Below are 12660 nucleotides of genomic sequence, written 5' to 3'. Positions count from 1 at the left end.
GTGTCTGTGTGTATATATATGTGTGTACATGTGTGTGTCCCTCACCGCTCCTATCGGGAGGCCCTGATACTCCAAGCGGCCCGTCGTCAGGAAGTCGTACAGCGGGCTCCCGGGCACCGAGTTGAAGTCGCCGCACAGCACCACGGGATTGGTCGTGCCGTCCGGGAGGCGGGACAAGCGCGTGATCTCGGCCAACAGGACGGCGAGCTGCGTCAGCTTGATGTCGCCGCGGCGCGGGTTGAACAGCAGGTGGGTGTTGGCCACGCAGAGGGAGGGCGCGGGGTCGGAGGGCCCCCCCGGTCCGGCGGGCCGCAGCAGCAGCACCAGGCCCACGTTGTCCCGGTCCAGCAGGGGGGCGAGGCGCGGCCGGCAGAACTCCACGGGGTGGGAGGAGAGCAGGGAGAAGCGGGAGCTCTTGAAGGCCACGGCGCAGCCGTCCGGCTTCTTACCCGTTCTCCTCTTGTACTCGCAGTGGTAGCCTGGGAGAGAGAGAGACACACACACACACACACACACACACACACACACACACACACACACACACACATATTATATACACACACATCTATTATATACACACACACATGTATATTATATACACACACATCTATTATATACACATATACACACACACACATATATATTATATACACACACATCTATTATATACACATATATTATACACACACACATATACACACACACATGTATATACACACACACTAGGGGTGGAATGGTTCAAAAAATGGACGGTTCGGTTCGTATCACGGTTTTGGGGTCACGGTTTTCGGTTCGGTTCGATATACGTTGTTTTTTATATATAAAAAAAATGTAACACTCAAATCTAAACATGCTTCTCATTTATTAAAAAAAATAAAAGGTTTACAGTGTTTACAGCCTTAAATAATGTTTGGCACACAAAGACCGAACTGATATAGGCTACATTTGTCAATGTATTAACTTTGAAATAAAACCCTGAACTATTCAGGTATATTTGAGTCCTTCCCTTATTTGTGGAACATTTATAAAATAAAAAGTAGTCCACTTTGAAAAAAGACTACCATGTGTAGACCTACTTTGAAATAAAACACAGAAAAGGAGAAAAAACACTGGCATCTGTAGACCTACTTTGAAATAAAACCCTGAACTATGCAGCTCTATTTGAGTCCTTCCCTTATTTGTGGAAAATCTATAAAATAAAAAGTAATGTTTGTTGTTGTTTCTCACCACATATCAGGCCTACAGGAAAGCCTGCATCGTTAGTCGTGAAAGCTAATTAATCTGTCCACGCTGAATTAAACCCTCTATTTTCCTCAGACTTTCCTTTTTTTGGATGTATCCATGGTTAGCTTACTGGGGGGTCGGAAACTCAAGATTAGCCACTTGCAGACGGCAGGGAGAGGCGCGGGGCGTGACGTACCGTATATTTTAGTTGATGAAATATTTTAGTTGACTAAATATTTTAGTTGATGAAATATTTCAGTCTCACAGTATGACATCGATCTCGAAAATAAGAGAACAAAAAAGTTAAAAAGTAAATAAAAATAAAAAATAAAGAATTGGGCCAGGGAGCCGCAGCTGATTGGCTAAAGAGCCGCAGGTTGCCGACCCCTGACCTAGTGGTACTTTGAGACGTATTCTTCGTATGGCTGCATGTACCGCACCGTGAAGCCTGTAGGGACGAATACACATACCGTTACACCCCTAACACACACATATATATACACACACATATTATATATATATATATATATTAGAGCTGGGCCGTTAACGGCGTTAACGTGCTGCGTTAACGCTATACTAGTATCGCGCGATAATATAATTAACGCATTAATCTAAAAAAAAAAAAAAAAAAAATTACATTTTCTTTTTTTTTTACCTTTATTTACCCAGGGTAGGTTCTCTGAGCACAGATGCTCTTTTTCAGGAACGCCCTGCTTCACATTCACACAGTTCCATTCACACCTGGGAGCTGCCCAGTACAACCACAGTTGACACCATTGGCCACTGAGCAACTCCACTGGAGCAGTTGATTCAAGCCATGTCACATAGTTCAAGTTTGAAATGATTCTTTCTGTTTTGCTCCTGAGAGTGCTAGATACTGTACTGTACTGGTAATATTATTTATTTGTATTAACTTCTGAATAAAACAATTTATTAAACACAAGTACATCTTATTGAACATTATTTTGATATTTCATTACCAATTATCATAGCAAAACAGCTTTTTCAAACAGTCTGTAATGCATTTTGGAAACGGGAGATGGGCTCATGGTGTAATGGGCCACCTGGCCTGAGAAACATAAGGAGGAAAGAAAAAGTAAGGACTTACTTCTGGTCATTATTTGGGTAGAACACACATATTTTGAATGCCTTCGGCAGGTTTTTATTTTTATTTTTTTGAGCCATTTTAATCTAGATTAATCTAGATTAAATCCAGGATTGCAGATAGATTAATCTAGATTAAAAAAATTAATCTATGCCCACCTCTAATATATATATATATATACACACACAAACATATACAAAACGTGTATTCTGTTTGTCTCACATGCGTATTAAAAGTACAGATAATACAGATTTCACAAATGATAACAACATGGAGTGTGACCTGTAGGATACAAGGGAATAATACTCTGTTACAGTTGAGAAGTGAACCACAGAAAGACTGTGGCTCCCTCTGCTGGGGAGAATGTAGAACTACAGGTGTGTAGGGCAGAGAGGGAGAGGGGGAGGGAGAGGGAGAGGGAGAGGGAGAGGGAGAGGGGAGAGAGGGAGAGAGAGAGAGAGAGAGAGAGAGAGAGAGAGATGGAGATGGAGAGGGAGTGTGAGAAGAGCAATGCCATCCTGACACACACACAGACACACTGAGCTGCCGCGATAACCGCATTACCGCGGTATCGCTGTTGCATCACGCCCACCGCAGAGTTGGGCTGAATACCGCATCACCGCTGTTTTTTTTAATAATAATAAAGTAGCGCCCAATAAGGCTGAGCCCGAACGTTCGAACGTTCGTTCGTTACGCTGACATTCGGACTTTAATTAATAGGTTCGAACGTTCGGTGAAAAAAAGAAAAAAGCAGGCGCGCAACGTTGAGGCGATGTGAAGCGGCGCGTCCCCCGAGTGCGCTCGGCTCAACCAGTGTGGTCTCTGCCGGGCTGTAGCTGGATACTATTGTCTCAACCAATGCAATAGAACCATTTTGATTGACAGGCGATTCTGACAATTACGTCACACCGCTTGCACCCGCCTCTGCTGTTACTACCAATCGGCAAGCGTTTATTCTTTTTTTTTTTACTTCCGGCAATACATTTATCTGCTTGCGAGACCGAGAAGCACAACAGAGTGAACAGACTCCGTAGCTCCCCGCTGAGGAAGGATCATTATGAATACCAGCCTTTTTCGGCCACGGAGCGCGAGCTTCATGGCGGGAGGTGGTTGCGTTGTAAACAACTCTGGCCGAGGGCGGACGGGCGGCAGGCGTGTTGGGAGCCCGGCGGCACCCCGCCGGTGTCTCTCTGTCGTCCCCCGTTCCGAGGTAGACGGTGGAAGGAGCAGAGGCGCGCGCCTCTCTCCTTCCCGTCGACCAAGAGTGAATACCTGTTATTGAACGTGTAACACTAACTATATAACGTACTTGTAACTGAGGGGTACAATTCCCTGACTGTATTACTAGATATGATACTTACTACCACTACCTTTGTACTTAATATTCGGCCACCCAGTACTCGGCATAAATATATTATGATGAACACTGTCACGTAGATGAAACGGATCCAACACAAATGTACGAATTAGAAATAGGTCTTTATTTCTACACAGCGATGGTGTGTAGAGCAAGCACTTAATCAAATCAATCACATTTATGAATGGGAATTAGTATGCACTTTTATGGCAAGAGTATTCGTCGGTATATCAATAGAGAATGTCCAATCTCTGAAGGCGCAGGTGGTACATATACGACATGGAATAGTTAAGGAATAACAGCAATGGTACTTTAATTATTATAGACTGGATACACTAGGGGGGGGGGGTAATCCGGTCGCTTGTAAGCCGACAGGAGTAGGAAGGGGGGGGGGTAGAATCCGGCTGCCTCATCCGGCCAAGGGTATCCCAGGTGAACCCACTGTAGTGCCGTTCAATGCGCCGGCGATCCTTGGACCACAGATGAAAGCAGGTGGACTCTTTGTGGGCCGGCGTCCTCCGGTCCACGGAGGAGAGACGTGAAGCGACCTCGTCTTGCAGAGCGTCTCCTCACCTTGCGTCCTCTCCAGGGGGGGGGGGGGTTCCAACACACGGCAGTGTCGGGGGTCTTTATCCATGGAATAATCAACGTATACAAAGCATAATCCGTGCCTGGGAAGGCGGGCTGTCGTCGGTAGAGTAATCCGGTATACAGGTCCACTCGCTCGTCGGCTCTGGGGCTCCTCGGGTGCAGCTTCACGTGGGGTCAACCACCCTGGATAAGCAGCCAGTTCTCTGCCCGAAACGATGGGGTACTGACTACGGTAGTATTCTCACCGTACGAAGCACTATATATTAACAGACTATTATTAGCTTAATAGACTACGTCCAACTCGACGATATAGTGCCAAATATGACTATTCAAATATTAATATACACGATGTCTCAATACCGATGGTAGGCGAACTTGGCCTTACTCCCACACGTGGCGTCGCGGGGAGGCTTTACGTCTGTGACTCTATTGGAGGGTAAGAAACTGGACTGAAAAGGAAGTCCTACTTTAGTAGCGCAGTATATATACGCACTATGAACAAATAGTCCCATTAGTGGTGCGGTAGCCAGATTCCTACGCGGAACTAGGACTTGTTCGTACATGTTGAGCGGTACGTTTGAACTGGGTCTGAGGGGTATGGCAGCCTGGCACCAAGGTCTCGACCAATAGTAGAATGGAGACTATTATGGGATGTTCAGTAGGCTAGAATGGATATTCAATGCATATTGTACAAGGAATATACAAGGGATATCAGGGAATATTAGAGAATATACAAATACAATTAAATATATATATATAAATAAATATATATATTCGGTTTAATCTGGCCCTTCACAACAGCCACCCCCTGATTGGTCCCAGACCTAATCAGTTAAACAGAGACAGATTAATCGCGTTGTCTATTTACACATAAGGGTTTGCTGTAGGGGTCAGTCAACTTCACAAAGTCATAGGGTTATAGGGTCATGGTCATCATCGATTGTGTCTGGGAGTCGGGGCAGTTCTATGAGCCTCGCCACGGGACGGGTGTAAGTGCGACCCTGGACAAGCACTTCAGCTGCTCGGACCTTGCCGTCGGCACCGATGATCACTTTGCTTACGCGGCCGGCCGGCCACATAGCTCTGGGCAGTGATTGATCAATAATCATGACGACTGTTCCTTCTGTCAAATTGTCTCTCTCCTTTACCCACTTCTGGCGGGTCTGTAGAGACGGTAGGTAGTGCAGTAGGAAACTGTTCCAAAACTTGTCGGCTAATACTTGGCTGTACCTCCACATTCGTCGGCCGTTCGCTTCTTCAGGCCGGTACATTGTCTGGGGTAATGCAGGATCTAGCCGCCCCATCAGGAGTGTGTTGGGGTCTGCGGAGATAACAGTGCTCAATCCACAGAACACAGGCTTCTTATTCTCAGCCTCCTCCTGACTGGCTTCCCTCGGGATAGGCGTGGGCCACTCTCCTTCCGGGAGCTTTAGGAATGCTGGGCCGTCACTGTAGACATTGCGACGGGTGAGGTCATCCAGGGGCATCCCCCGGGTGATGACGTCAGCTGGGTTCTGTTTTGTATCAACGTAGCGCCACTCTGTTTCTCCGGTTAACTCTTCGGTTAAGTCTTGAATCTCGGTGACTCTGACTCCCACGAAGACTTTGTACTTGCATGAGTCCGATTTGATCCAGGCGAGTACTGTCGTGGAATCTGACCACAGGATTGTTCTAGACACCGGTATGGTGAGCTCACGTTGGATGAGCGTGGCTAGGTGCGCTCCGGCTAGGGCTGCGCAGAGCTCTAGGCGTGGGATAGATTGTTGCTTGCGTGGGGCTATTCTCGAGCGGGCGAGGACAAATGCTGTGTAGATCTCTCCCCCCCTTTCTTGGGCCCGCAAGTAGGCTACTGATCCGTATGCGACCTCTGAGGCGTCACTGAAGACGTGTAAGTCCATTTTACATGTCTCTGGCCTCACCGTGGGTGGGAAGTAGCTTCGGCGCATATTAACGCCTGGGAGTGAGTGGAGCTCCATCTCCCACTCTCTCCAGGTGGATGCAAGGTGTGCGGGAATGGGGTCGTCCCAGCCCTGGTCCTTGTCCCACAATGCTCGTACAATCATTTTTGCCCTGGTGGTGTACGGTAGAATACATCCTAGCGGGTCATATTGTCGGGCGAGTGTTGTGTACACACTCCGTCTGGTGGTCGGCGCCGCCGCCGGCCTTCCCTGCTCCGTAGTCAGGGGCTTGTGTCTGTAGTGAAGCGAATCTGTTTTGAATCGCCACACCAATCCCAGGGTCATCTCCTGGGCTTCTCCCGGGATTGTAGCCATCCAGGTCTCGCTGCTGGCTGCCTTGTCCTCGGAGGAGAGGCTGCGCAGTACTTGCGGATCGCTGCTGGCCCACTGCCTGAGATCAAAGCCGCCTTTGATCAATGAGGCGCGGAGTTTAATCAGGAGAGCCTCGGCTTCTTCCTGGGTTGAAAGGCTTTGTAGACAGTTGTCTACGTAGAAGCTGTTCTTTACGCTGTGTCGGACCTCTTCGTCCGCTGCTGGGTCCTCTGCTACATGTTTCTGTAGTGCAAATGTAGCACAGCAGGGGCTGCACGTCGTTCCGAAGGGGAGGACTTCCCATTGGTAGATGGCTGGGTGCTCATCTCCTGGCTTCTCTCTCCATAGGGACCGTAACAGGGGCTTGTCCTCCTCTACTAATCTCACCTGCAGGAACATTCCTTTAATGTCCCCGCTGATGGCCACCTTTTCCTGGCGGAAGCGGAGTAGAACGCCGAGTAGGGAGGGGCCGAGTGTGGGACCGGGCAGTAACTCTTTATTCAGATTTTGGGATCCGATCTGGTAGCTGCAGTTAAATACTATGCGGTCTTTACCGTTGTGATGGACCTTGTGGTGAGGCACGTACCACGATTCAGTGGTCTGGTCAGCCTCTTTAATGTCCATCTTTGTGACGTGTCCCGCTGTGATGAGCTTCTCAATCTCAGCGCGGTATACACTCTCTTGGGCGGGGTTCTTGGCTAAGCGCCGCTCCGTGTTCAGCAGGTACCGTTCTGTGGCGTCTGTCTTGGCGTGGAAAGTAGGCATTCCTTCTCGCCGCAGGAGTGGCGTGGCGTATCTCAACACGCCGTTGACCGGGACTCTCTTGGTCCCTGTCTCGAGGAGGTGAATGGCGTAAATGTCATCTTTAGAGCGAATGTCTTTCTTTCCGTTCTTAAAGGGCATTTGTTCCAAGGTCCATAGCCGCTCTACGTGTTGCAGGAGTGCGGTTTCTCCCTCCGTGACTCGGGAGTGGAGACATCTAGTGGCTGTACTTCGGTTGAGAGATTTGGCGAGCGGGCCTTGGAGAGTCCATCCCAAACGGGTCTCGACTGCTGCAGGACAGCCTCGGGGTCCGGTATGAACCCGGTCTATCGGGACAATGAGGTCTGCATGGTCGGAGCCTATCAACAGGGTCGGCATAGCATTGTCTATGAGCGGGATCGGTAACTTGCGCAGATGTGCATATTTCTCCATCAGCTTGGCGACGGGGTATGTGTACCGCGACAGTCCTATTTCTTGGCTGGTGAAAGCGTCTGTAATATGGTACCGTCGCTCAGGCTGGCCGCTTGCTGCGATAGAGAATGAGACATTCTCGCCCTTTATCGTCTTCAAATCTCGTCTTATTGTCCGAATTGTCATTTGGGTTTCGCTTCCCCGCAGCCCTAGCTGGGCCGCAGCGGAGGCGAGCAGAAGGGTCTTCTCGGACCCGTCATCGAGGACGGCGTAAGTGTCCAGGACTTTATTCTGGTAGCTTAGTGTCACACGCACTACTTTTAGGAGTACTCGGGCTCCACTGCTGCTGGCGGGATCGATGTACATGACGCTCGCTTTGCTGCTGGATGGTGCGGGTGAAGGGCGCCGTCTGTTACTGTCGTGAAGTATGTCCAGATGGGCTCCATCGCACTTGGTGCACCTTTTCTTTAAGCGGCATTCGGCTGCCATGTGTGAGCGCGCACAGCGAAAACAGCGCTTGTTGGACTTTATCCATTGACTTGCTTCCTCCGCGTTCAGCTTGGGGAAGGAGTCACATTGCGCTAGCCAGTGTTCTTTCTCACAGTAGGGGCACACTATCTTCCACTTCTCCGTTCTGGAGGGGGTACTGTGGCTCCTGCTGCTCGGTACTGACTCCGATTGGTGCATCACAGTCACCGATCTTCTTCCATCATTTAGTCGTCTGGTTCCTTCTCTGGAGCCAGGGGTGCTCCGTCCGAATGTATCTAGCCGTAGGCTGCTGACTTCTCTCGCCAGGAAGTCCGCTAGATCGAGGAGGTTCGGTTCGGGGCCATTCGGGTCTCGTTGGTCTCTCTGCCGCCTAAAACGCTCCTGTCGAGCGGGCGGCAGCTTCTCCAAGATCCTTTCCACATTTGAGTTGGCGTAAAGTTCATGCCTCCCCTTCTCTCTCTGCGCTCCCAACATCCCTACCAGGGACTGCACTCTGATGGACAGGTCGTCCAGTGCTCGATTGTCTATTGCTGGGGGTAAGCGGTCGATGTGTCGGTTCTCCTGGATCACGTAATCCCATATGCGCCCATACCTCTGGTCCAATGCTACCAGCGCTGCTGTGTATGGGGTGGTGGAAGTCGCGTAGGCGAGCGCTATATTATGTGCGCGGGGTACCTTTAAGTGCTTCAGTAGGATGGCGTATTTATGGCGTTCATCCAATACATCCACCAACATGGTCTCCAGACACATGCAGAGTTCTGTATACTGGGCCCGGTTCTCTTGGGTGAAGTCGGGTACCATAGGCGTGCCAATGTATGACGCTGACTGTGGATACATCGGCGAGCGTTGGGGGAGAGGCCTCCTAGGCGAGTCTCCTCCCGCTCCTTGGTATGGGCTGGTACCGGCAGTGTACCATGGCCCGCTTGTCCAGGTGCTGTTCCTCGGTGCGGGTCGTGCGTCGTGCTCACCCGTGTATAGAGTCGGGGGTCTGTAGCGCAGCTCCGCGGGAGTATAGCCTGGGCTGTACCGGACCTCCTGGTCCGGTAGAGTACTGTGCTGTCGTCGGGCGTGGTTCTCCTCCTCTTCCTCTTCGTCTTCAGTTAGGTCATCCAGTGCTTGTAGTCTCTGGTTTAGCCTCTCCACAGGATATGCTGCTCCTTCCCGGTTGCTAGGTCTCGCTTGGACCGGTGGGGGGAGGTGGTCTGTGGGGGGTATAGACCTCGTCTGTTGGTCAAGTTCAGGGTTGTTTACTCGGCTAGGGGATGCCGCCCTGGAGGTGTGTCTAGACGAGTTCCTGGAGCCTCTGGCGGAGGGAGAGGGTGTTGTCCGTCTGATCAGCTGTTCTATTAGTTGCGCTTGCTGTCTGTCGCGCTCTGCGTCCCGTAGAGCACCAGCAGCTGCTCGCTGGCTGTCTGCTCGGTCTCGGGCCACATTCTCTTCTCTCTGAATGCGTCTTATTTCTAGACGTATATGCTCTTCTTCGCTCCGCTGCTGGATCTGCAGTCGGTCGCGTTCAGCAGCGGCGTTCAGGCTGATGAGGAAGGCCTGCTGTAGGGTCCTCTCTGCCTCGCTGGGAGAAGGCGGTTGTATAGGGGAGCCTTCCCTCGGGGTACTCCTTGCGGAGCCTTGGAGCTCTATCTCCACGGTGCTCTCCCCGTCTTCTTCCGTGCCGAGTTCTCTCTCGGTAGCGTTGTATTCCTCCCGGGACTCATCAGGGACTACTTCTTCAGTACTGGCGGGGTGTGAAGTCATGTCTGGTTCCCACTGGTCCCCACCGTGAACTTGGTCAGTTACATTAGAGCCCGTAGGGGCCTCTATGGTCGGGGTAGTCTGGGCGTTGGGGTTAGACATACTTTTACTTTCTAGTTTTACCGCGTTTACTGTTAGTAGAAGACTAGGTTGTTGACTGACAGCGTAAGCCTCTAAGTACTGAGGGAGCCGTCGTTCGCGCTGCGGGCGTTGGTTAGGAGGATTGTTTCGTGGAGTGTTCATCATAGGCCATTTCAATATTAATAACACTATATTAATATTACACTAATTACCCTCCGGCTCGAAGGACCAATTGTAACTGAGGGGTACAATTCCCTGACTGTATTACTAGATATGATACTTACTACCACTACCTTTGTACTTAATATTCGGCCACCCAGTACTCTGCATAAATATATTATGATGAACACTGTCACGTAGATGAAACGGATCCAACACAAATGTACGAATTAGAAATAGGTCTTTATTTCTACACAGCGATGGTGTGTAGAGCAAGCACTTAATCAAATCAATCACATTTATGAATGGGAATTAGTATGCACTTTTATGGCAAGAGTATTCGTCGGTATATCAATAGAGAATGTCCAATCTCTGAAGGCGCAGGTGGTACATATACGACATGGAATAGTTAAGGAATAACAGCAATGGTACTTTAATTATTATAGACTGGATACACTAGGGGGGGGGTAATCCGGTCGCTTGTAAGCCGACAGGAGTAGGAAGGGGGGGGGGTAGAATCCGGCTGCCTCATCCGGCCAAGGGTATCCCAGGTGAACCCACTGTAGTGCCGTTCAATGCGCCGGCGATCCTTGGACCACAGATGAAAGCAGGTGGACTCTTTGTGGGCCGGCGTCCTCCGGTCCACGGAGGAGAGACGTGAAGCGACCTCGTCTTGCAGAGCGTCTCCTCACCTTGCGTCCTCTCCAGGGGGGGGGGGTTCCAACACACGGCAGTGTCGGGGGTCTTTATCCATGGAATAATCAACGTATACAAAGCATAATCCGTGCCTGGGAAGGCGGGCTGTCGTCGGTAGAGTAATCCGGTATACAGGTCCACTCGCTCGTCGGCTCTGGGGCTCCTCGGGTGCAGCTTCACGTGGGGTCAACCACCCTGGATAAGCAGCCAGTTCTCTGCCCGAAACGATGGGGTACTGACTACGGTAGTATTCTCACCGCACGAAGCACTATATATTAACAGACTATTATTAGCTTAATAGACTACGTCCAACTCGACGATATAGTGCCAAATATGACTATTCAAATATTAATATACACGATGTCTCAATACCGATGGTAGGCGAACTTGGCCTTACTCCCACACGTGGCGTCGCGGGGAGGCTTTACGTCTGTGACTCTATTGGAGGGTAAGAAACTGGACTGAAAAGGAAGTCCTACTTTAGTAGCGCAGTATATATACGCACTATGAACAAATAGTCCCATTAGTGGTGCGGTAGCCAGATTCCTACGCGGAACTAGGACTTGTTCGTACATGTTGAGCGGTACGTTTGAACTGGGTCTGAGGGGTATGGCAGCCTGGCACCAAGGTCTCGACCAATAGTAGAATGGAGACTATTATGGGATGTTCAGTAGGCTAGAATGGATATTCAATGCATATTGTACAAGGAATATACAAGGGATATCAGGGAATATTAGAGAATATACAAATACAATTAAATATATATATATAAATAAATATATATATTCGGTTTAATCTGGCCCTTCACAACAGTACTTAATGCCACAAAACGAATGCATTTGTTTATCTAGCCCCTTACGTGACTGCGGTGTGCAAGGGCTATTGTTTATCATAAGTAGGAACTTTATGCAGTACTCAGTAGCTTGTTTATTTTCTTCTGAGTGCTTTGTTTAATTACATGTTTACATGAACAGCCACCACTGTAAACAACATGTTTTTTCACCAATAGATTATGCAATGCCGCCCTCCGTAGGATCTATAATAAAAAAAAAAAAAAAAATTATATAAATTTTTTTTTATACATTTTTTTTTTTATTAAAAAAATTACAAAAAACGAACGTTCGAACGTTCGTTCGATAAACCCTGGCGAACGTTCGAACCCTAAAAACAGGGTTCGGGCTCAGCCTTAGCTCCCAGACGTTGGACTTGCGGCTCTGCAGATATACCCTACTCGGTTCCAAGCGACCCTATTGGGTAGAAGTGGTACCAGAAAAGTCATGTGAAACATTGCAGACCACTGATTGGTCAGAAGAGAGACGCGTCACACGTTGGAGTCTCTGAACAAAAACAGAAAGCCGCCATCTTTACTGCCTCGCTAAGGATGTATTTCATTCAGGATTTGTTTGCGACAGCACCAAGTGTAATAAACAGAAAAGGATGGATTCACTGTGTATTCTGCCTCATTTATTGATGAAACAAAACCGACATCAACCCAATGTACCACCGAGCGGAGAGTTTAGTGTCACAACAAGATCGCTGATGTGTTAAGTTTGTTGTTGTTATTAGCCTAATACTAACGTCAGCAGATATACACGAGAGGTAACGTTAAACCCGGGTTGCTTGGTAGAATAGACACAATGAGGTAACGTTAGCTTTAGCACAATAGACACAACGAGAGTCTGGTTAATGTTGTTATTGATTGATTGATTGAAACTGTGTTAAACTCTGGCTTGCTGCAAGCCCTCGGACATGGCTATGCCCACGGA

The 12660-nt window shown here is 49.0% G+C and overlaps 1 protein-coding gene across 1 annotated transcript in view; it reads right to left on the bottom strand.

Moving 5' to 3' along the window:
- Positions 1 to 12660, bottom strand: part of angel2 (angel homolog 2) — a 53184-nt gene that overhangs the window by 24929 nt on the left and 15595 nt on the right. The window contains exon 5 of the mRNA XM_084314096.1: positions 46 to 479. Within this exon, the coding sequence (XP_084170222.1) occupies positions 46 to 479 (434 nt within the window). The remainder of the gene's footprint in view (positions 1 to 45; positions 480 to 12660) is intronic.

This window comes from Notolepis coatsorum (assembly GCF_963971535.1).
Source record: "Notolepis coatsorum genome assembly, chromosome: 5".
Classification (NCBI taxonomy): domain Eukaryota; kingdom Metazoa; phylum Chordata; class Actinopteri; order Aulopiformes; family Paralepididae; genus Notolepis; species Notolepis coatsorum.
Note: the sequence above shows the minus strand (reverse complement) of the source record. Positions and strands in the feature narration are given on the sequence as shown.